This window comes from Notothenia rossii, assembly GCF_949606895.1.
Source record: "Notothenia rossii genome assembly, chromosome: 4".
Classification (NCBI taxonomy): Eukaryota; Metazoa; Chordata; class Actinopteri; order Perciformes; family Nototheniidae; genus Notothenia; species Notothenia rossii.
The window spans coordinates 92888923-92913922 of NC_136902.1; the positions used below are offsets into that span (position 1 = coordinate 92888923).

The 25000-nt window shown below is 40.3% G+C and overlaps 2 protein-coding genes across 3 annotated transcripts in view; one reads left to right on the forward strand and one right to left on the reverse strand.

The window, feature by feature from the left end:
• The first annotated feature begins 792 nt into the window (after positions 1-792).
• On the forward strand, positions 793-3195 carry LOC307036806 (homeobox protein goosecoid-like). Its single transcript, XM_079677418.1, has 3 exons — positions 793-1058; positions 1943-2166; positions 2928-3195. Exons 1-3 carry the CDS (start codon positions 815-817, stop codon positions 3036-3038), a joined length of 579 nt encoding a protein of 192 aa, XP_079533544.1. The 5' UTR covers positions 793-814; the 3' UTR covers positions 3039-3195.
• A 5261-nt stretch (positions 3196-8456) lies between these two features.
• The window catches only part of clip3 (CAP-GLY domain containing linker protein 3), a 29619-nt gene continuing 13075 nt past the window's right edge, over positions 8457-25000 (reverse strand). The window contains exons 8-15 of one of the 2 annotated variants that reach the window (XM_079679653.1): positions 19887-19937; positions 18474-18609; positions 17291-17446; positions 14391-14522; positions 14078-14201; positions 10890-10957; positions 10621-10693; positions 8457-10438 (exon numbers count right to left, since the gene is read on the reverse strand). In XM_079679653.1, the coding sequence (XP_079535779.1) occupies positions 10384-10438; positions 10621-10693; positions 10890-10957; positions 14078-14201; positions 14391-14522; positions 17291-17446; positions 18474-18609; positions 19887-19937 (795 nt within the window). In that variant the 3' untranslated portion in view covers positions 8457-10383. The remainder of the gene's footprint in view (positions 10439-10620; positions 10694-10889; positions 10958-14077; positions 14202-14390; positions 14523-17290; positions 17447-18473; positions 18610-19886; positions 19938-25000) is intronic. The other variant, XM_079679654.1, reaches the window with a different exon arrangement.

Consider the following 25000-nt stretch of genomic DNA (forward strand, 5'->3'; position numbering starts at 1 on the left):
CATCATTAAATAAAGTCAAAGAGGTCAAATCAAAGCTCAGATCTCCATCAAACACTGAAGACTCTCATTATTATGAAAGCAGATCTCAGGTCTTTCAAACTATGATACAGAATATAACAATAGAGACTTCACTGATCAATTGTGGTCAGGAATAAACCAAAATATGATTTAAAAAAACACAGAATAAGTACAAGAAATGTAGTTTGTAGATCAGAAATAAAAGTAAAAGATGGGTTTCAGGCAAAGTTACTTAAGGAAGTTAAGTTGAAATGAACAAATCATCTCACATTAAGTACACATTAAGGGTGAACACAGACGGTCCGTCATGAAAGCAGATCTCAGGTCTTTCAAACTATGATACAGAATATATCAATAGAGACTTAACTGATCAATTGTGGTCAGGAATTAACCAAAATATGAAAAAACACAGAATAAGTACAATACATTTTGTTTGTAGATCAGAAATGAAAGTAAAAGATGGGTTTCAGGCAAAGATATAAGGAGGTTATGTTAAAATGAACAAATCATCTTACATTAACACATTACGGGTGAACAAAGACTGATGGTCCATCATTAAAGTCAGAGAGGTCAAATCAAAGCCCAGATCTCCTCTGATCTCCTCCATCAAACACGGACTCCAGACTCCATTAGCATCTCTCAGGTGTGTGATGGCACTGTTTCTGTTTAAATGGACACAGGAACTCTGCAGAGCTCAGATATCGGCGGGTTTTCCAGGTGAAGCATGTCCGGAAACAGAGTGTCAGATTTCAGCATCGAGCGCATCCTCTCCCCTCAGCTGGGACTCAAGCCGACAATGAGAGACTTTTCCCCGGATCCATTCCTCCAGGGGATGACGGGGCAGGAATCCTCTGGGAATATCAGATCACCACCGGTATCATTCCCGGTCCAATACGTGGCTCCAGGCTGCATTCAGTACCGAGGAGTCCACTTTGGAAACGCGTTTGACCCGCATGGAGCCGCGTATCATCCCGCAGATTTCAGCAGCTTTTATCCAAACTCCACGGTTCATTTTCACTTCAGCAGCCAGGACCCCGCAGGTAAGAGCGCGTCTTGTAATGATAATGTTAAAATGATTGCTCGTTTGTTTAACTTGTATAAGTGGTATAAAGTGAAATAATGACACATGCGCAACAGTTTTCCTCGCTGTTGTTTCTCGCACAACCACAGCTCCTAAAAAAGTTCATAATAAAGTGTATATACTCCAAGATGTCCGCATTTAAAATCCATTACATCCATAAGTATTTAAGTGTAGCCTACTGTCATTACGACATAACATCGACATATCAGTAATGTAAAGGGTTAAATGTATTACATATGTGGTAGTGATGATTACATCTGAATCCAAAATACTTTTATCTCGGGGGAAATGATCAAATTGACTGATAATGATAACATGATTGCTCGTGTATTTAACTTTTATATTGAAGTGTTAACGCAGCCGTTTTTCTTCACCGTTGATTCAAGTTTTTTTTTATTGAAACGCGAATGCAAGCATTTCGGAAAGCGAAACCATAACCACAGCTCATAAAACAAGTTTACAATAAAGTGTTTAGCCTCCGAAATGTCCGCATTTGAACCCATTAAATCCACAATGCTTTAAACTTTAAAGCCCTTTATCAAATGTCTACTTTCGACTTTTTTTCAACTAGATAGAGACGTTCTCTTGTTTTCTATGGGACAAAAACACGTTATTTTTATGGATTCTTTACAAAACAATTGCCTCTGAATAAATATAGTCGATAGTCTTTGACATATCAGTAATTTAAAGGGTTAACTGTATTAAATATTGTGTACTGAACATCTGATTAAAAAATACTCGGGGGAAATTATGAAACTATGAAATAAAGAGATAAGAGAAGTTGAGAACATTTCACTACAATCAAACATATGTATTAACCATTTGATCTATTTTTGTTTTTAGTAGATGCTCAGCAGTTCCTACCAGGCTACCACGGATACCATGGTTACCATCAGAATGGGGTGTCCGCGCAGTCTCAGTCGCGTCAGAAGACCCGGTTAAGGACGGTGTTCACCAACAGTCAGACCAAAAGGCTCGAGGCGCTGCACGAGCACACCAACTATCCGGCGGTGGACATGCGAGCTGAGGTCGCGAGGAGGACCGGGCTGAGCGAGGAGACTGTCAGGGTGAGTGTGACATCATCATCATTTCAGACGAAGAGACAGAATGCGTAAAACCGAATTACCGAGAGGTTTTTATTTTAATTTGACAAATTAGGTTTTTCCTTTTATCTGGAATTTAATATTTAACGTTGCTATAACAAATGCTGATTAACACATACTACCCATGTGCGTAAAACCTCTCCATGGGGCATTTGTGCACACGGTCTGTAGCAGACTATCGATCATCCAATTTAAAAATAAAAGTTGTTTTGATAGCCAGTTTACAGCTTTTCTCATTTCATAACTTTAATACGTATTGTGTTTATTAGTATATGTTTTAATTTGTACTTTATATTATAAAATATAAAGCCTATACAACAGCATTTTTAAGCTTTCAAACAAAAATTACATTTAAAGACATTTTGACATGAAAACATAATTTCTACATTTCTAAGTAGTCAGATCTTGATCTAATGGTTCGATAAATTGCAAAAGAACAACAACATTGATTTGTGTCATTTACACGATTTTTACAGTGTGGTTAGGCAGGTTAAGTTTCGCTCATTTTATAATTCATTTCTCCAAATTATTTGACAATTTCATGTCATTTTAGTGAAAAAAAACAACTTTCCTGCTTAGACAATCTGATTTTCTTAATTCTTAGCTTTTCAATAAGAATCAATAGACTCAAAATATCCTTACATTGTGTGACAAGTCGAGATGTTTTATTTTTGAAAGGTGTTAAGTGAACATGCAGTGAATTCTTCCTCTCTTGTGTTTTTCAGGTGTGGTTTAAGAACCGCAGAGCTCGAAGGAGGAGACGGCAGCACAGCGGGTCAAAGGTCGAATCCCCGTCCCCAGGGAAGGAGAACACGTTCTTCACCTCCTTCCTCTGAACCCTGCACACCTTGTTCCCGATGTGCATGTCTGCCCAATTTTCACTGCACAAGCGCGAGTTGTTCCTCCATATTGGACGGCTACGTACAGCAATCCAAGTGGGACATTTGAAAAAGAAGAAAAAAAACCCACCACATTAATCTTTGTCTTTATTCAGATCCCCATTAGCACTAGCATGGACATTGGCTATTCTTCCTGGGGTCCTCACACACACACAGCATACATGAACAACAACATTCTGAACGAGAGATTTGAGTTATTTTTTTTATGGATTTTACTTGTTTGACAGCTATCATATGGAAAGATAAGAAACTGTAAATGTATGCAATCATTTATGGCATTCATAATTCATATCTAATACTTACAATTGTTTTCATTTAAATGTATTCGTCTGTCCAAACTTTTTCTGTTGAGATTCCTGGAAAAGGGAAATTACTTTTCATAAAAAATGTTGATTCAAGAACAAAACTCTGCTATTACATCAGTACGGGCGTAAAATGTCCTGTTTGGCTTGCCGTACGTAACTGTTCAATATAGCGGACCAACTCGCGATTACGCCGTGCAAATCGAGCAGGCGTGCAAATCGGGTAGTCACACACCTTCCTCCTGAGGTCAGAGATCAAACTCCTCCTGAGGTCAAAGGTCATCTGACTGCAGAGGTTATGAACTGTGATGATGCATTCAGGTGCAGCTGGGGAAATCACCAAAAACACCTGAGACTGGATTAAAGAGACGTGTGGGTTAAGATGCAGTTTACTCTCTTTGGAGTGACTTTAAATTATTTTGTATTTTTATTATGTAATTTATTGGAACCTGTGTTTGAATGTGTAGGTTTTTACTGGAAAAATAAACAGTTGAAATGAATTTCGTCTCGTTTTGTGTTTATTTTTATTTTATATGTATAAATTATGTTTAAGCAACAGTTCATTACCCAATGGAAGCAGAGATTAAGGGCTGCAACTAACTAATTGTTATCATCAATTAATCTGCTGATTATTTTCTAGATTAAAAGCTGAGTGGTGTTTAAAATGGCTTTCTCAGATTCCAAGCTAATCCATCATTTTGAGGCTGAAAACTGTCATTTCTGACTTCGTTACAAAAAAAATCACATCAACATTTAATGGATTATCAAAATAGTGATTCAACATTTATTGTTCAGCTGTGAATTTGAGAGTCTGTTCAGATAAATTGCATAAATATCTAAATAGATGGTTAAGAACATTGTGTTTAAATTAGACCAAAATGGTAATATCTTCAGGGAAAGTACAGAAGTATAAACACTTTGTTGATTAATGACCAAAAGTGAAAGTACTCATGCAGAATGAAATACAGTAACATGCAGAGGTGGAAGAAGATATTGTACTTGAGTAAAAGTAGAAGTACTCAGATCTTGTACTTGACTAAAAGTAGAAGTACTCAGATCTTGTATTTAGTAAAAGTAGAAGTACTCAGATCTTATATTTAGTAAAAGTAGAAGTACTCAGATCTTGTATTTAGTAAAAGTAGAAGTACTCAGATCTTGTACTTGAGTAAAGTAGAAGTACTCAGATCTTGTATTTAGTAAAAGTAGAAGTACTCAGATCTTATATTTAGTTAAAGTAGAAGTACTCAGATCTTGTATTTAGTAAAAGTAGAAGTACTCAGATCTTGTACTTGAGTAAAGTAGAAGTACTCAGATCTTGTATTTAGTAAAAGTAGAAGTATTCAAATCTTGTTCTTGACTAAAAGTAGAAGTACTTAGATCTTGTACTTTAGTAAAAGTAGAAGTACTCAGATCTTGTTCTTGAGTAAAAGTAGAAGTACTCAGATCTTGTTCTTGAGTAAAAGTAGAAGTACTCAGATCTTGTACTTGAGTAAAAGTAGAAGTACTCAGATCTTGTACTTGAGTAAAAGTAGAAGTACTCAGATCTTGTACTTGAGTAAAAGTAGAAGTACTCAGATCTTGTTCTTGAGTAAAAGAAGAAGTACTCAGATCTTGTAATTGAGTAAAAGTAGAAGTACTCAGATCTTGTACTTGAGTAAAAGTAGAAGTACTCAGATCTTGTACTTGAGTAAAAGTAGAAGTACTCAGATCTTGTTCTTGAGTAAAAGTAGAAGTACTCAGATCTTGTACTTGAGTAAAAGTAGAAGTACTCAGATCTTGTACTTGAGTAAAAGTAGAAGTACTCAGATCTTGTACTTGAGTAAAAGTAGAAGTACCAGATTGTAGGAATACTCTGTTACAGTAAAAGTACTTCATTCAAAATGTTCCTCAAGTGAAAGTAGAAAAGTATTCTCATCAAAATATAGTGAAAGTAGAGACAGTAAAAGTAGTGATTGTGCAGATTGGTCCATTTCAGAATAATAGATATGATATGTTTTATAATGATTGATCATTAAAGTGTTCTCAAAGCTGGTAAAGGTGCAGCTAGTCTGAATGACTTTGTATTCTGCAGGCTAGCTGGTGGATTTACTCCAGGTGGAACTAAAGTCTGATTTAACACTTGATTATATTTCACATCATTCATCCAGATCTGTGAAGTAACTAAAGGTATTAAATACATGTAGTGGAGTAGAAGTACACAGTAGCAGAACATGGAAATACTCAAGTAAAGTACCTCAAAATTGCAATTAAGAACAGTACTTTAGTAAATGTACTTAGTTACTTTCCCCCTCTGGAATAAAAAAATCCACTATAAGTCTTAATATAACTGATCAAAATAAACGAGTGTTCTGTGAGTAAAAGCAAAGAACACGAGGGGTAGAAAAACAACACCAAATTCTTTATTATATTCATAGTTGTCATTATTATCAAGCATTTTCCATGCTGATGAGAAGAAGATACACATATTGAAAAACACAAGAGAGAGAATACTGAGAGAGAGTTTCATGCAGTGAGTTTCTGTTAGATTAGGATTCTGTCCGATGCTCCTTCTCTCCTGTTTCCCCCTAACGTCCGTCAGCCTCACACACTTTAAAAACAGGAGTTATTCACACACATGGACTGAGCACAAAGTAAAACACACACACTACAAAACCAGAGAACCAAAAAGTACACTTAGTGAAGTTATCAAAATATATGCTATACTCTTATTGATGTTAAAAGAACCAGGGCTGAGTTACTTTCTATGAGACTGTAATGTTTTATTCTCAGACACATACACCGATCGATTATAGAGGAATTAAGAGGACAAAACCGGCATTTCTGGATGTTCACTAAAATTACAAATACCTTGTTTCACGTATATGCCACCAGATGGAGGTGAGACAAATAGAAACGTGACTTTCATTTGATAGAAGCAAGATTTATAGGTACTGTATTTGTAGTTAAAGAGCTCAGTGGAACCAGCTAAGTCCTTTAAATGTAGAAAATGAAATAGACAATATGTAATAAGGGATGTCACAATACTATCAATTTAGCAGTCGACTCCAATACCAGCAGATTTCACGATCCTCGATACCACGGTAAAAAAAGAAAAGTCATAATTTCCTTTAAATCTTTGTAAATTGCTGAGAAAACCGGGAAAAAACGTTCAAATGTAAATGTAAAAGTATAATTCCCAAATTAAATGTTACAAGTTGACATTGGAACATATCATAATAAAGTTATGATTTATATTCACCCAATATTCAAGAACTCATCATAAAGTAATGCTATGGGACCTCTGTTCACCAGATGCTAACAGCTAACAGCTAACAGCTAATAGCTAACAGCTAATAGCTAAAAGCTAACAGCTAAAAGCTAACTGATTACGGCTAACTGTTCAACCCAGTCTCACGGCATTTTGTGTTATAGTCACGAAATTAATTTAATCTATTGATTCGTGTTCACCAACACGATTAAAAGCAATGTATTTCTATTGGTAGTGTGTTTCGTGCCTGCACCACGTCTTTTTGTCCGGTCGGGTCTTGCAATACCAGAAGCTGTGGGGTTCATAAAAACATGTTCTTACTCAATATCTTACCCTAAGCCTAACCCTATCCCTTTTATTTTAAATAGTATAATGTCAGAGTTTTTTTGCCGATGGCTCAGAGCCTCAGAATTCTGAAATCTGTATTTTTTTTAATCCGATTTTCCTTCTAATTTGTTATTATTTACATTGCTTTTAAAATCTTTCCGTGTGACACAAAAAAAATTGCGAAATCGTGTTGGTGAACACGAATCAATACATTCATTTCGTGACTATAACACGAAATGCCGCGAGACTGGGTTGTACTGTTAACAGCTTACAGCTTACAGCTAACAGCTAACAGCTAACTGCTAACAGCCAACAGCTAACAGCTAACTGCTAACAGCCAACAGCCAACAGCCTACAGCTAACAGCTAACAGCCAACAGCCAACAGCTAACTGCTAACAGCCAACAGCTAACAGCTAAAAGCTAACAGCTAACAGCTAACTGCTTACAGCTAACAGCTAACACCTTACAGCTTACTGTTAACAGCTTACAGCTAACACCTTACAGCTTACTGTTAACAGCTTACAGCCAACAGCCAACAGCCAACAGCCAACAGCTAACAGCCAACAGCTAACAGCTAACAGCTAACAGCTAACAGCTAACTGCTTACTGTTAACAGCTTACAGCTAACACCTTACAGCTTACTGTTAACAGCTTACAGCTAACACCTAACAGCTAAAACATTTAGCAGCTAACAGCTAATGTTACCAGCAGAGAGCAGATTTGTCATTCACATTGTAGCATTATCAGCGAAAAACTTTCGATGAAATGAAGGTATGTCAAAAAGCTAGTTGTATATATTCAGTATTAAATGCAATTGGATATGCCTTATCCTAAAATCAAGAGACAGGCCAATTTTCAACCTTGTCTGTAATAATGACAAATAACCAGAACGTTTAACGCCACCATAAAAGGCCTCTTTGCATCCACTAAGTATTGTTTTTTGTGACATCCCTTTATGTTCTAATGAGGAAAGGTGTGTGACATGTTGTGTGTCTTGATAGTGACACTTAGTGGCCGTTTCCACAGCAGCAAGAACACTACGTTCTGCACGGAGACAAATTGACTTTACGGTACGTTAACTGTACAAAGACCATCACTGTGTCCACTGACGTCTATAATGATCACCTGCAGCTTCAGCAAAACACCTCCCTTACCGTGAGATTATAAAAACACTAAAACGTGGTGTTATTATTATTCAGTTCCTCGGGCTCTTTTGTTCGGATTGGGGAAAGGAGATGAATTTGGGACGGTAAAGCGTCGAGTCGTCTGCGTATAGATTGACTTTAACGATCTTTCAAACACTTTAAGGACGGTTTCAGGAAAATGGAAAACAGTGGAGAATAAATCTGAATTCAAATGTGGAAAATATTGATATTTTTTTGGTTATCATTCAATTTAATTTTCCCAAAGAACTTTAGAAGAATGCAGAAATATATTGAAGAATGTGAACGCAGGATATTGCCTGTACATGCAACAGGTTTAGATTTACCTTTGGATGTCCACTTTTAGCTTTATTAGTTTTGTGTTAAAGTTAACTGTATTTTATTTCAAGAAACAGTGAAAAATACCAACAAAAAAGTCTGAATGTGCAAAAAAACAATCTTTCGGTTATTTTTTAACAGCGTGAAAACATTTGTTATTTGCAGTCCTGGCAATCAGAGCATGTGAGCGTGTTTTTTATTTATTATCTCCGTGTATTTGTGTGCTTACAGAGTGTAGAGATTAACATCAACACATTTCCACAGAGACACTGTTTACATATTGCTGTTTTCAGTTATGCACATACTTCGAGAGAGATTTTAACATGAAGCAAACACACTGAGATTAACTTGTGTTCTCACTTTTTGCACAAATGCTCACGTTCACAAAAGGAAGCAAAGTCTTTTTTTTTATAAATGAGGAAAGAGGGAGGAGAAAAGAGGGATAGAAGCAGAGAGGGAACTTTTTCAAATGTCGTGAAGAGAGTTTAACGACGGTTCAGATTTCTAGAAATGAAACCCCGACATGGATGGAGATGAAAGGACACTAAACAAATACTAAACTTCATACAGGTGTTTTTAAAGAAGCTTATTTTGTACACGCGAGAGTGATGGCATAAAACATAAACATCACATGTAGCGAGGCGAAAAACACTTTGGATTTTACATTTCCGTCAAAGAAAGTTTGGGTTTGTTAGCTTTTGGTTAACGACAAAATATGATTGCAGCTCGTCTTAAGATTTCAACGCTAACTATTGACTCATTTCTATTGCGCAACACACTGATTTCTAATTACAGGCCAACAGTACTTCAACTGAATTAGCTAAATGCTTTCTGGAAACAGTACGATGTTTTCCAATTTGCCGTGAACGATACATCAAATTTGACTTGCTGAGAACAACATGTCTGCATCCACGATAATTACAGAGCAGCGTGTTTACAGAGACCAAGAACAACGAATGAAGGAAAAAAGATATACAAATCAAAAATAACTGACTGTAACACTACGATAAATTCAGCAATTGATTAACCCTGTTTTCAGTTTGACATCTGAGATTAAAGCATGCAGGTGAGGAGAGTCACTTCACACGCACTTATTACTTTTTTAGGATTGAGTTCTAAGTCTCAGACCAGGAAGCAGCAGCGAAGGCAGAAATCACTGAAAACAGCCATTTCATTGGCTAATTGAACGTGTGTCTAACGAGCTTCCTCAGGCTTTTGGTTTGGCAAATATAACATCAAAGGTAAGGTAGGTAAGAATGGAGAATCGGAAAGTACGCAGCCGAAAGAAATCTGCCCCTTCCTCACAGAGCCCCTCCTCCAAACACACGAACGCGCACATGACCAATGAGGGCACGAGATGAGTTTGTGCACAGATGGAATGCTGACAGGCAGGTAGGCCATCCAGTTACTTTAACCGGGCCGAAGCAGATGATTGGTCGAGCTTTTTTACAGCGCCACGGCTTCCACAGATTTTTTTATGTATTTTTTGTCAAAGCATTTAATGTATTAATTGTTATCGGGATGTTAAGAGCATTCAATTGAATATAAAAAAAATAGTTTCTGAAGTGAATTACCTACCCCACCTTTAATGCATATATTTGTAAACTGAGACGTTACACATCTGCATTGGTTTCTAATTTTAAGCGAGAGACCCAAATGGAGCAGCAGCACAAACTGATGTTTAAATAAAGACACAACGATGACGTGAGGCTGGATGAAAAGGTGTGTAAAGAGAATATGTTAGGGTTGCTTTCGCTCAGTTTCTTTGAGGGGAACAAAGGACGTTTTGATCAGATACAAGGCACTATAGATTTGCTATAGAACGGCTAAATTAGAGGGCTGAGAGAAAAGAGGGTTTCACTACGAGGACGATTGACAGTGAGGAGAGCAAAAAGAAGATGGAGAGATCGATCGGAGGAAGTTGTTAGGACTGCATCTCAGTGCGAAGCATCCACGGAAACCAACAGCAGAACAGCAACCTGAAGAGGAAGAGGAAGAGGAGGGAGATAACGAGAGGAAGAAGAAGAAAATAAATCAATCTTTATTTATATAGCACATTTAAAGGTCTCCTATTATACTGTTGTTCATCACTATCTCACAGGTCTCAGAAATATCCAGAGCCTGTCTCTGATTGGCTGAAACACCAAACAGACCATTGTACCTGGATATGGAGTTCTCGGAGGTCAGATCTTTAGGATTTCGCATCGTGTTGAAGTTACGCTTCGGCTGTGACACTGCAGGAAACAAACAAACAAACAAACAAATGAATAATAATAATAATAATAATCCATTTCATCTATGTAGCACACTTTAAAAACAACGTCAGCTAAATGTTATTATAACTGATGGAGGAAATGTTAAACTCGTATTAATGTGGTCAGAAAAGTAGCTGTAGGTGACTTAACTTTAAGAAAATGAAAAAACACTTACTGGTGACTTGGTGGACTTTCTTCACCGTGGACTTTTCATTCTGTGAGCCTTCTTTGGGACCTCCGATTCTGAAAGAGCAACAAAAGAGACAATCAATTTACTAAAGAATTTGGATCATGGAGTGAATTTGATATAAAAGCGTTAAAAAGAGTTCTCTCCTGCTGATGTTCAGGTGTATATCAGTATGTAGTGTCTCTACTTTAAAGAGTCCTCTCCTGCTGATGTTCAGGTGTATATCAGTATGTGGTGTCTCTACTTTAAAGAGTCCTCTCCTGCTGATGTTCAGGTGTATATCAGTATGTAGTGTCTCTACTTTAAAGAGTCCTCTCCTGCTGATGTTCAGGTGTATATCAGTATGTAGTGTCTCTACTTTAAAGAGTCCTCTCCTGCTGATGTTCAGGTGTATATCAGTATGTAGTGTCTCTACTTTAAAGAGTCCTCTCCTGCTGATGTTCAGGTGTATATCAGTATGTAGTGTCTCTACTTTAAAGAGTCCTCTCCTGCTGATGTTCAGGTGTATATCAGTATGTAGTGTCTCTACTTTAAAGAGTCCTCTCCTGCTGATGTTCAGGTGTATATCAGTATGTAGTGTCTCTACTTTAAAGAGTCCTCTCCTGCTGATGTTCAGGTGTATATCACTGTGTAGTGTCTCTACTTTAAAGAGTCCTCTCCTGTTGATGTTCAGGTGTATATCAGTATGTAGTGTCTCTACTTTAAAGAGTCCTCTCCTGTTGATGTTCAGGTGTATATCAGTATGTAGTGTCTCTACTTTAAAGAGTCCTCTCCTGCTGATGTTCAGGTGTATATCAGTATGTAGTGTCTCTACTTTAAAGAGTCCTCTACTGCTGATGTCCAGGTGTATATCAGTGTGTAGTGTCTCTACTTTAAAGAGTCCTCTCCTGCTGATGTTCAGGTGTATATCAGTATGTAGTGTCTCTACTTTAAAGAGTCCTCTCCTGCTGATGTTCAGGTGTATATCAGTATGTAGTGTCTCTACTTTAAAGAGTTCTCTCCTGCTGATGTTCAGGTGTATATCAGTATGTAGTGTCTCTACTTTAAAGAGTCCTCTCCTGCTGATGTTCAGGTATATATCAGAATGTAGTTTCTCTACTTTAAAGAGTCCTCTCCTGCTGATGTTCAGGTGTATTTTAGTATGTAGTGTCTCTACTTTAAAGAGTTCTCTCCTGCTGATGTTCAGGTGTATATCAGTATGTAGTGTCTCTACTTTAAAGAGTCCTCTCCTGCTGATGTTCAGGTATATATCAGAATGTAGTTTATCTACTTTAAAGAGTCCTCTCCTGCTGATGTTCAGGTGTATTTCAGTATGTAGTGTCTCTACTTTAAAGAGTCCTCTCCTGCTGATGTTCAGGTGTATTTCAGTATGTAGTGTCTCTACTTTAAAGAGTTCTCTCCTGCTGATGTTCAGGTGTATATCAGTATGTAGTGTCTCTACTTTAAAGAGTCCTCTCCTGTTGATGTTCAGGTATATATCAGAATGTAGTGTCTCTACTTTAAAGAGTCCTCTCCTGTTGATGTTCAGGTATATATCAGAATGTAGTTTCTCTACTTTAAAGAGTCCTCTCCTGCTGATGTTCAGGTGTATATCAGTATATAGTGTCTCTACTTTAAAGAGTCCTCTCCTGTTGATGTTCAGGTGTATATCAGTATGTAGTGTCTCTACTTTAAAGAGTCCTCTCCTGTTGATGTTCAGGTCTATATCAGTATGTAGTGTCTCTACTTTAAAGAGTTCTCTCCTGCTGATGTTCAGGTGTATATCAGTATGTAGTGTCTCTACTTTAAAGAGTCCTCTCCTGCTGATGTTCAGGTATATATCAGAATGTAGTTTATCTACTTTAAAGAGTCCTCTCCTGCTGATGTTCAGGTGTATTTCAGTATGTAGTGTCTCTACTTTAAAGAGTCCTCTCCTGCTGATGTTCAGGTGTATTTCAGTATGTAGTGTCTCTACTTTAAAGAGTTCTCTCCTGCTGATGTTCAGGTGTATATCAGTATGTAGTGTCTCTACTTTAAAGAGTCCTCTCCTGTTGATGTTCAGGTATATATCAGAATGTAGTGTCTCTACTTTAAAGAGTCCTCTCCTGTTGATGTTCAGGTATATATCAGAATGTAGTTTCTCTACTTTAAAGAGTCCTCTCCTGCTGATGTTCAGGTGTATATCAGTATATAGTGTCTCTACTTTAAAGAGTCCTCTCCTGTTGATGTTCAGGTGTATATCAGTATGTAGTGTCTCTACTTTAAAGAGTCCTCTCCTGTTGATGTTCAGGTCTATATCAGTATGTAGTGTCTCTACTTTAAAGAGTCCTCTCCTGTTGATGTTCAGGTCTATATCAGTATGTGGTGTCTCTACTTTAAAGAGTCCTCTCCTGCTGATGTTCAGGTGTATATCAGTATGTAGTGTCTCTACTTTAAAGAGTCCTCTCCTGCTGATGTTCAGGTGTATATCAGTATGTAGCGTCTCTACTTTAAAGAGTCCTCTCCTGCTGATGTTCAGGTGTATATCAGTATGTAGTGTCTCTACTTTAAAGAGTCCTCTCCTGCTGATATTCAGGTGTATATCAGTATGTAGTGTCTCTACTTTAAAGAGTCCTCTCCTGCTGACGTTCAGGTGTATATCAGTATGTAGTGTCTCTACTTTAAAGAATCCTCTCCTGCTGATGTTCAGGTGTATATCAGTATGTAGTGTCTCTACTTTAAAGAGTCCTCTCCTGATGATGTTCAGGTGTATATCAGTATGTAGTGTCTCTACTTTAAAGAGTCCTCTCCTGCTGATGTTCAGGGGTATATCAGTATGTAGTGTCTCTACTTTAAAGAGTCCTCTCCTGCTGATGTTCAGGTGTATATCAGTATGTAGTGTCTCTACTTTAAAGAGTCCTCTCCTGATGATGTTCAGGTGTATATCAGTATGTAGTGTCTCTACTTTAAAGAGTCCTCTCCTGCTGATGTTCAGATGTATATCAGTATGTAGTGTTTCTACTTTAAAGAGTCCTCTCCTGCTGATGTTCAGGTGTATATCAGTATGTAGTGTCTCTACTTTAAAGAGTCCTCTCCTGCTGATGTTCAGGTGTATATCAGTATGTAGTGTCTCTACTTTAAAGAGTCCTCTCCTGCTGATGTCTTTGAAGTGCTAGCTAGTGGGTGAACTTATACTTTAGGATTTCGTGGCGTCTCACCTCTGGACGCGGGATGGTGGAGCAAACACTCCGTATTTCGGCAGGCAGCTGAAGTACCGGACTCCAAAAACCGAGCCGTCGTGTTTTCCTGTCGCCTGATCCAACTCGACACCGAACCAATAACCTGCAGAGAGACAGAGAGGAACTGAGATCTGATCTGAGGGAGGGAAAGCTGCTCAGGACTGAAGAAAGAGACTTTTTGTCCAATAATTGAGGATTTTAAACTCACTCTTTTGAATATACATGCACAAACATGTTGTTATCTTAAACAGTGTCTCTATCTCCCAGTGTGCGATAAAGCTCAGATTCAGACCTGGAGCGAAGTCTGTTTTCCCGTAGTAACGAACGATGCCGTTTTTCTGCCCGGCAACAAGAACCTGATCCCCCACCTCCACGTTCAGAGCGTCCGGGTCCAGACTGGCCAGCGACGCCTTCTTCTTCTGGGCTGGAAAATACGGCAGAAATCAGGGGATTAGTAGAAGAAGAAGAAGAAGAAGAAGAAGAAGAAGAAGAAGAAGAAGAAGAAGAAGAAGAAGAAGAAGAAGAGGCAACTTTTGGTGCATTTCCACTGCAGGGCCTGACTCGGCTTAGTACGGTATAGTTAGGCCTTGTTAGGCCTGGCTCACTTTATGCTGCGTTTCCATTACAGTGTAGTAGCTGTGGCAGTAACTATAGTAACGCAGTGTAGGCGGAGCCATGACGTCATCTTCAATGAGAGCCCCAGAAAAACAACACAGCCGTTAGCTCTTAGCACTCAGAGCTCACAGCTCCTCATATCTGTTCAGAAACTAGACAAAAGTTAAACAAGTACAAACCACATACTGTCTGTGTCATGGAGAATACAGTCGGAGGTTTATTTATGTCTGTAGGCCGTTGTTGTGAGTGTGGACGGTCGGAGCATTTACTGCGTTAGCTTAGCCAAGCTCCATTCAGAAAACACGCATTTTAAAAGGTGTTTCGCCTGCCGTCAGTCTGCAGACTGGTCAAAGCATTAATTGATGGTTTTTACTAACCGGTATCAGTATGTTGTTACTTCGGCATCATTTAGAAACGTGTATTACAATTAAATCAAAGGTCAAAGTTCATTTTGTTGTAGTTGTAGCCCCCTTGCCAACGATTCTCTCTCTAGTTTAGCATACTCAGCCCGGTTGTTGGCCCGAAAAGAAGCACGATTTTGGAGGGACAGAAAAACTGTGAAAAAGTAGCCTTAGTGGAAACGCAAAAAAAAAACGGGCCGGGTTGGGCACGGCACGCTCAAACCAGTGCAGTGGAAATGAGCCATTTGTGTATTTCCTTGTTGGTAATCGGTTGCCCAGTTTCTTCTCTACCTGCAACCAAATTAAATCTAATATTTAATATTCCATTCCTCACATACTCATGCATATATAATATCCTGCTTTATATTTTGTTACTGTCAATTTGTAATTCAACGTATATTCAAATGTATATTTAATTTTTTTTAATGCTATTTTATTTCTATAGAGATGTTTACATTTTGGATTGTTTATTTCTAGTCTTTTAATTTTGTATTGTGCGATGCCATGTCTTTTTAAGCTGCTGCAACGCAAACATTTCCCAAATTGGGATCAATAAAGTACTTCTTCTCTTAAAAAGAATTTACTGAAGCAGCTCCAAGTTACACATCCAGTATTAGCACTTTTCACATTAGACTGGTGAGTATACTGTGAGTACAAACTGCCAGAGAGGGCAAAAGTACACACATCCTTTCCTCAAGTAGAAGTACAGATACTCGTGTTTAAAAATACTCTGGTGAAAGTAGAAGTACTGACTAAACTTCTTTACTCAAGTAAAAGTAAAGAGGCTTTGAAATGTACTTCAGTAAAAAGTACCCATAACTAGCAGCTGTTTTAAAGAGTACCTGACCTCCCTTTATATTAATAGAACAATAATGTCATTGTTAGCTAATGAATGTTTCCATGGTGACCAACGGCAACATGACAACGTTTCCATTGGTCCCTCTTCTTTAGAGAAGACCAGGAAATGATGGATACACGGATCGTGTTCAAATCAATAGGCACGCAATGACTCTAAATAATAATGATCACACCACCAAACACACATTCAGACTAAAGGAACCAGCCTGTTTGGAAAATGAGAGAAGTAGAAAGTACAGGTATTTGAGTTCAACATGTAAGAAGTAGAAAGTACAGCTATTTGGGTTCAACATGTTAGAAGTCAAAGTTAAAAGTTGTCAGAAAAATAATTAGTGGAGTAAAGTACTGATACCAGAAACATGTACCGTAATTTCCGGACTCTAAGGCGCACCTGAATATAAGCCGCAGCAGCTAAATTGAATGATGTGTACATATATAAGCCGCACTGGACTATAAGCCGCATGTGTTTTAATGTTTCATTACCATATGTAAGGGTTCGTGCACAGAGGGGATTGTCGGGAAAGAGATGGCTGTTTGAGGAAGCTCCCATTTATTAACATTTCAACAAACAAGTTGCATATTTGCATAACGTATTCAAGTGTTAGCATTTAGTGCAATAGTAGCTACAGAACATGTGCTGTGTAAACTGTACTGTATCACATAGCGTTTCAGACACACACACTTTTCAACTTTCAAACTTAAACAGTGCGCTCCCAGCGCACGTACCGGCAGTGATCTACAGCAGTGGTTTTCAACCAGTGGTACGGGGACAAACTGTCTCGCTCTCGTAATGTCTGTCTGTCTTGCTCTCGTTCTGTCTCTCGTACCACTCTCGCTTCCACTTTTACTTTTGCGCGCTACCTGTCTCACTCTTTTCCGGCCTCCAGCTTTTCCTGCTGGAGCCCGCCGCTTAAAGGTGGGGGGCGCGGACCGGCCATAGAGCCCATAGAGTTAAAGGTGGTGGACTGTAACCTGTGAAATCCATAGATTTAGGAGGTCCCCTAGTGGCCGTTAGCTGTAACAATCCATAGATTTAGGAGGTCCCCTAGTGGCCGTTAGCTGTAACAATCCATAGATTTAGGAGGTCCCCTAGTGGCCGTTAGCTGTAAAAATCCATAGATTTAGGAGGTCCCCTAGTGGCCGTTAGCTGTAACATCCATAGATTAGCCGCACCGTTATATAAGCCGCAGGGTCGAAAAATGGGGAAAAAGGCGCGGCTTATAGTCCGAAAATTACGGTACTTAAGTACAGTAACGAAGTATTTGTACTCTACTACTTCCCACCTCTGCAAACTGCCACATTTAGCTAACTTAAATACCTTTCTGCCTCTCTTTGTCCTTCTTCCCTTTCTCCTTCTTGATCTTCCCGGTCAGACGGGAGGTCAGGTCCATGCGGGGGTTCCTGGGCGTCGAGGCGACCGAGGGCGGGGCCGGATCCACGGCTTTGGAAATCTTCGACACCGGGGCAAAAATCCCTGCAAGCGGAAAAGATTCGCAAAAAAAACAAACAAATTCACAAAGTGCAAATGAAGACCACAGAAACATGAATACAATCACAACATGAGGCAGGAATGCAAGGTCAACATGAAAACCAAACACAGAGTCCTGAAAGGAACAAACATAAGAACAGAACACATCACACACATCTCAAGTAGGAACATAAGCCAATGTGAAAAGGTGGGTCTTCAATCGTTTTTTAAAAGCTTCTACAGAGACTGACTGTAGGGAGAATTTCCACAGTGCTCCACCTGAAAGGCACGGCCACCTTTAGTTTATAGACGAGACCGTGGAACAGCCAGTAGTTCCTGGTCTGAAGACCTAAGGCACCCACTGGCGATGTAAGGATGGAGAAGGTCACATATATACTCCGGTGCATTTCCACGCAGGGCTCTATATGTAATAACCAGAACCTTAAAGTCTATTCTAAAATGGGTGGGGAGCCAATGGAAGGATTTTAAATTGGTGTAATGTGTGTCATCCTGCTTGACCTGGTTAACAGTCTTGCAGCAGCATTCATGTTGCGGAGGCGCAGTGGATAGAGATTAGCAATTGTATTCTCCAAGATGTTACACTATCTATAACTATATATCTATCTCTCTCTTTCTCTATCTATCAATATATCTATCTATCTCTCTCTATTTATCTCTCTATCTATAAGGAACCGCAGTAGACAAAAGGCGTTGCTATAGCAACACGTCATGTTTACGCTGTATTTTCTATGAGGTAAATATTACCCGCTGGCGGATATAGGTATAAATGGCAATTTATTTGGCGATTTTTTCAATCTGACTTCCTATTGACCATTTTTAACAACAGAGGGTGCTACATAACACACTTTCAGGAAAAGTCACGGACTGGGAGACTTTAAGATGTTATGGAAAAAAAGTTACGTACGATAAAAAAACAGCTGCGGGTAAAATGTACCCGTTGGCGGTTCTAGTGTTAAAGAACATTGTTAATATCTTTGTTAACCTATCATCCTGTATGAAGAAGCAGTTGTACCTAGTTTTGGAGGGCAGATGAAGTATCTGACGCCCCCCACGCTGCCGTCGTTCTTCCCCTCCGGCTCGTCCAGCTCCACGCCGACCCACTGACCGCTGGCGAACTCGGTGGTGCCGCAGAACCTCAGAGTGCCGGCCTGAGAGACACAAAAACCTGAGTTAGGATGGAAACAAGACTGCAGAGGAACACCGTACCTGCTGTTTAAAGGTCACCTATTCTGCAAAATCCACTTTTCTCATGTCTCTTCTACATCAACATGTGTCCCCTCTTCTCCATGTCTCTTCTACATCAACATGTGTCCCCTCTTCTTCATGTCTCTTCTACATCAACATGTGTCCCCTCTTCTTCATGTCTCTTCTACATCAACATGTGTCCCCTCTTCTTCATGTCTCTTCTAGATCAACATGTGTCCCCCCCTCTTCATGTCTCTTCTACATCAACATGTGTCCCCTCTTCTTCATGTCTCTTCTACATCAACATGTGTCCCCTCTTCTCCATGTCTCTTCTACATCAACATGTGTCTCCTCTGTGGAAAGAGACTCTGAAAGTTTCAGGAACAAAGATTCTCTCTCTTTTTGATTCATTTCTATAAAAACCTGTCTGAAAATTACCTGATCAGATTTTGGCCACTTTATGATGTCATAACGATGTTTTGTCTTGTGTAACCATTAGCCAATAAGCAACCAAGGTAAACCCCCCCCCCCCACCTTATCACCTGAATCTCCTCTAGAGCTCCTTTGAGTTCTTTGTAACCAAATCTCTCTCAGAGGGGCGTGGGGAGGGGCTCCTTATTTTCATCTAAAGTAACAGACAGAAAATCAGCACTTTGGAAACAGGGCTGAAACAGAGGGGATTATGGGTAATGCTGCAATGACCTGTTTGGTGTTCCAGCCAATCAGAGACAGGCTCTGGATATATCTGAGATCTATTCAAATATATAAAAAACATGTCTATGAAGTGTTTTTTTGCTCAAAATACCAAACTGATCACCCATGCCTCATATCCCTCAGCTGTGTTACTAAAGTGCTGATTTTTGGTCCGTGGCTTAAAAAAGTTACAGGTTAGCTCTGAGTGTTAGCGATGCTTGCTAATGTAAACAAAGACCATATTACGTCCAAAATTGTTTCTGACAGCATCGCTTCTGATTGGGCCGTGGGTGTAAAGCCCGCCCACATTTCAGATATTGCGTCATGTCAGACGCAAATCTGGATCAGCTCCGTTGTTCCCCCGTTTTTAGAGATTAGGGTACGGAGGGAAAGAGAGAGGGTTTTTTTTGACTTTGTGAGTCTCCTGACACAACGGGGACACACATTCATGTATAAAAGACATCAAAAAGTGCATTTTGCATGATAGGAGCCCTTAAAATGAGTCAGTCAGTGAGTTAGACTTTGTTTCTGCCCCGGTTTGACCGACCTGTCGGAGGTTTTTCGCCGGGCTGTCGTCTCTGCTCAGGTCTCTCTGGAGCTACACAGTGAGGACATAAAGAGCTCAGACAGGGGGGTGGAGGACAAACAGCCATCACACTGAACAACCCCCACTTTACTCTCTCCTGCAGGAAGGGAACACCAGCAATCATAGAGTGGTGCAGTGACACGTCCTAAAACCAGGAAGTGAGTCAGCATTTCTCCACTTCCTGTTCCCTCGTCTCAGAGCCAATGGGATCTCTCCGTAGGATTTTTGAAAATATCTGAAATAAGGTCTGTGGTTGAGACACATTGAAGAGACGGCTCACGTTTTGTTCTACGACATTAAATCCATCAGCAGTGACCCCACTGGTGATCTCTGAAGAGTTGACGTGTCTGAGAAACGATGGTTGTTACCAAGTGGCTGAATAGGACTACAGAAGCTGTGGAGGTCGTTGTACGTCATTACACCGAACACGTAAACGCTCCTCTAAGTTTGTTTCTGTTCTGCTTGAAAGCAAGTCCCTGCCTCCTGCAGACTGTTCAAACAAACGCTTCAACTCGTTCCATTTAGAATCTGTGTGTTTGAATATGGATCTGAAGTTGGCGTGACGTTGAAGTCGTGCTGCTGGACTCGGCTGTAGTTCCTTTATAGCATAACGTTAGCATTTTGCTTCTGGAGATTAGATTTATTATTAGAACATTATAAAAGTAGGGTAGACTATTGGAGATTATCCAGCTGAACAAAACGTGCATTTATCAAACGGGTTCGTTTTCCACAGATCTTAAAAATCGCCGAAAAAATCCTATGGAGAAATCCTGTTGCTTTTTGTCTTAGGAACCCTTGAGCAGTTTACTTCCTGGTTGGCCTTCAAAGATACATCATCACTGCTCCGCTCTATTGATACTGGGGGACACTGGGAACACCACTTTTGGAAATGTCCAATTTTGCCACTTTGCATGTGGATAATTTGTGAAACATGTTCTGAAAACAGCGTGCACAAAGAACTGAACACTTTGAAAACATGTGCAATCTGGAGGGCTGTTCACACTTTCTGGGTGTATTTCTGGGAACCAAAGTGGTGCGATTTGGACCTGTGAAGAGAGAATAGTAAAGAACATGTTGCTCCCGATTAACAGCAACGTTCAGGATATTTAAGCCGAATGCTGATTCAGTGATGTACCGTAATTTTCGGACTATAAGCCGCGCCTTTTTTTCCATTTTTCAACCCTGCGGCTTATATAACGGTCCGGCTAATCTATGGATTGTTACAGCTAACGGCCACTAGGGGACCTCCTAAATCTATGGATGTTACAGCTAACGGCCACTAGGGGACCTCCTAAATCTATGGATGTTACAGGTTACAGTCCACCACCTTTAACTCTATGGGCTCTATGGCCGGTCCGCGCCCCCCACCTTTAAGCGGCGGGCTCCAGCAGGAAAAGCTGGAGGCCGGAAAAGAGTGAGACAGGTAGCGCGCAAAAGTAAAAGTGGAACCGAGAGTGGTACGAGAGACAGAACGAGAGCAAGACAGACAGACATTACGAGAGCGAGACAGTTTGTCCCCGTACCACTGGTTGAAAACCACTGCTGTAGATCACTGCCGGTACGTGCGCTGGGAGCGCAGCGTTTAAGTTTGAAAGTTGAAAAGTTTGTGTGTCTGAAACGCTATGTGATACAGTACAGTTTACACAGCACATGTTCTGTAGCTACTATTGCACTAAATGCTAACACTTGAATACGTTATGCAAATATGCAACTTGTTTGTTGAAATGTTAATAAATGGGAGCTTCCTCAAACAGCCATCTCTTTCCCGACAATCCCCTCTGTGCACGAACCCTTACATATGGTAATGAAACATTAAAACACCTGCGGCTTATAGTCCAGTGCGGCTTCTATATGTACACATCATTCAATTTAGCTGCTGCGGCTTATATTCAGGTGCGCCTTATAGTCCGGAAATTACGGTACATGAGATTCAAACAGGAACTTACACATTGAACGATTTCAAGCTAATGCCATGTTTTTTTAAATCACGGCGGGCGACTATGGCTCGGCTGAAAGCAATAATATGAAGGTTAAATAAAAAGTGTGAATATATTTTAGGTTCAACTTGATGTTATTGTTGTCAATTAAAACCTAGAACAGTTATTTTACATTTTTCTCGACATAATGCATTTAATTAAAGTCAACGTTTCAGTTTATTCTGTGTATTTTGATGTCTTTGGGAACTGGTTGTCTTCTATTTCTGCTTTAAAATACCAGAAACACTTTTGATTATATTGTCAGTAAAGGACACGTTGAGCCCTAATACCTTCATGTCGTCCAGCAGCACCCTCTCCCATACTTTTGAGACTCATATTTATTGTTTTAATCATTTTTATTTGTATACTGTATCTTCGGGATCTGGTTGTCTCTTCCTATTTTTACATTAGAATACCAGCTTCCCTTTTGTCTCTCCTCTCAGTCAAATACATGTTGAGCACAGACCTAGCATCCTGTGTTCCTCAGTGACCTCTGACCTTCACCTAACTTGACAATCTTTCCTTAATGAGGTTGATTTAGAGCAGGGATGGGCAACTTGGATGGTGGTGGGGGCCACGTAATGTATGTACTGGCCACCAGGGGGCCACAGATTCACTTGGAACACACACACACACACACACAAATTCCATGTGTTAGTAATTATTAACTAATAAACTAAGTCTGACATCTTCATTGACATTTTACAATCTTTCAGGGAACATCCTCTAATAAGCTCACTAAACAAATATCAGTTCACAGAAATGTTATTTAATGTTTACAAGTGGCATGTTTGTATCGAACAGGTTATTAAACAGTGGAATAAAACTATTTTAAACTATTGGAAAGCACGGGACATGTGTGTGTATTGGGATTAAACATTAAGGTGACATAAACATGAAGTCATGAACGCTAACCCAGACATTAGTCTAACTTGAACCTGAGACACTTGTAGCCTGTCTCTGCTGACGCACAATAAGGGTCAACACAGACTCCTGTCAGCCCGCACTCTGCTGTTCCTCAGCGCCGCTCCCCCTCCCTCCCGCTGAAATTATGAATGAAAAGCGTGTAGTAATCATAGATAACACGGCAGGGTCCGTGACAGTTTGTTTTCATCTGATTTCAAATCAACAAAGTCTTGGTTTTTAGAATATTAAACTAATGCAGATGATAAATGCAACTTTTAAGCTTGTAAAGGCATAACTACAACCTGTAACGTAAAGGTGGGGTAGGTAAGAATGGAGAAACCAGCTCGAGTGCGCTAGAATTTGAAAATACATAACCGGAAACAATCTACCACTTCCTCACAGAGCCCCTCCTCCAACACACACGACCGCGCACATGACCAATGAGGGCACGAGATAAGTTTGTGCACAGATGGAAGGCTGAAAGGCAGGTAGGCCATCCAGTTACTTTAGCCGGGCCGGCTCAGATGATTGGTTGTGCTTTTTACAGCGTCACGGCTTCCAGAGATGATATTTATTTATGTATTTTTTGTCAAAGCACTTCAGATATTCATTGCTATCGGGATGTTAAGAGCATTCCATGGAATATAATAACAAGTGTATCTGAAGTGAATTACCTACCCTACCTTAAAGGTCCCATGTCATGCTTTTCCAGTTATTACCCTGCAGAGTCACAAACCCTCAAAGTACACCCTGTAGCGAGTAAAACTCTAACACAGAAAGTACCTCCCCAAAACGCCTCGTTGGAGATACGTCACTGTTCATTTGATTCTTCCGGGTAAGAGATTACGTAAGTGCGTACCGTGCAATCCGCGGAGCCGTTACGTTAAGCTCCCGTTGATTGGTCCATATTGACCAATCCACGGACTTCCTCACACACACACTCAGTGCAGGCAGCTCTGCTGATCTCTCCTCCCTGGCTGCAGGCTGATAACAGACAGTTGGGATTGCGGTGAAATTCTCTCTGCAGACCCATTCTCTCTGCAGACCCATTCTCTCTGCAGACCCGTTCTCTCTGCAGACCCGTTCTCTCTGCAGACCCATTCTCTCTGCAGACCCATTCTCACCGCAGACCCATTCTCTCTGCAGACCCGTTCTCTCTGCAGACCCATTCTCTCTGCAGACCCATTCTCACCGCAGACCCATTCTCTCTGCAGACCCATTCTCTCTGCAGACCCATTCTCTCTGCAGACCCATTCTCTCTGCAGACCCGTTCTCTCTGCAGACCCGTTCTCTCTGCAGACCCATTCTCTCTGCAGACCCATTCTCTCTGCAGACCCATTCTCTCTGCAGACCAATTCTCTCCGCAGACCCATTCTCTCTGCAGACCCATTCTCTCTGCAGACCCATTCTCTCTGCAGACCCATTCTCTCTGCAGACCCGTTCTCTCTGCAGACCCGTTCTCTCTGCAGACCCATTCTCTCTGCAGACCCATTCTCTCTGCAGACCCGTTCTCTCTGCAGACCCGTTCTCTCTGCAGACCCGTTCTCTCTGCAGACCCGTTCTCTCTGCAGACCCGTTCTCTCTGCAGACCCATTCTCTCTGCAGACCCATTCTCACCGCAGACCCATTCTCTCTGCAGACCCATTCTCTCTGCAGACCCATTCTCTCTGCAGACCAATTCTCTCCGCAGACCCATTCTCACAGCGTTCATCAACCTTTCTCTTCCTCAATATCAAGCCACACTTATTGTTTTTACTTCGGCTGTGACTTTGTGTGTGCTCAGGGTGAGTTTGGCTGTGTTTCGCTAAACAAGGAAAGAACACCTCCACGGAGCTCAGCGCGATTCACAACGTCCCGACCAATCAGAGGACACTGTGCTCACAGGGAGGGTGGGGGCTGGAGCTACAACGAGCCGTTAAAGGCAGAGAGTGAAATTCAGTGAATACACGTAGTATACAGAGATGCTGTTTGAGAAACCAAAGTGATTTTGGAACATTGAACAATACAAATCTATTCTAGTAGACCTCAACAATGGAATTATGATCAGTGGAAATGGCCATGACATGGGACCTTTAACGTCACAGCAGGCATAACAACAGCCGGTGTTTCTTCCCAATAAACACAAACGCGTCACAGATTCTTTCGCGGTATTTGGAAACTGTTAGTCTTCTTCTATTTTTGCTTTAAAATACC

Bases quoted from the DNA above. Each gene is read 5' to 3' on its own strand.
- LOC307036806 (XM_079677418.1), top strand. From the start codon at position 815: ATGAGAGACTTTTCCCCGGATCCATTCCTCCAGGGGATGACGGGGCAG. The intron at 1,059-1,942 runs GTAAGAGCGCGT...TTTTGTTTTTAG, and splicing joins CAGCAGCCAGGACCCCGCAG to TAGATGCTCAGCAGTTCCTA. The intron at 2,167-2,927 runs GTGAGTGTGACA...TGTGTTTTTCAG, and splicing joins TGAGCGAGGAGACTGTCAGG to GTGTGGTTTAAGAACCGCAG.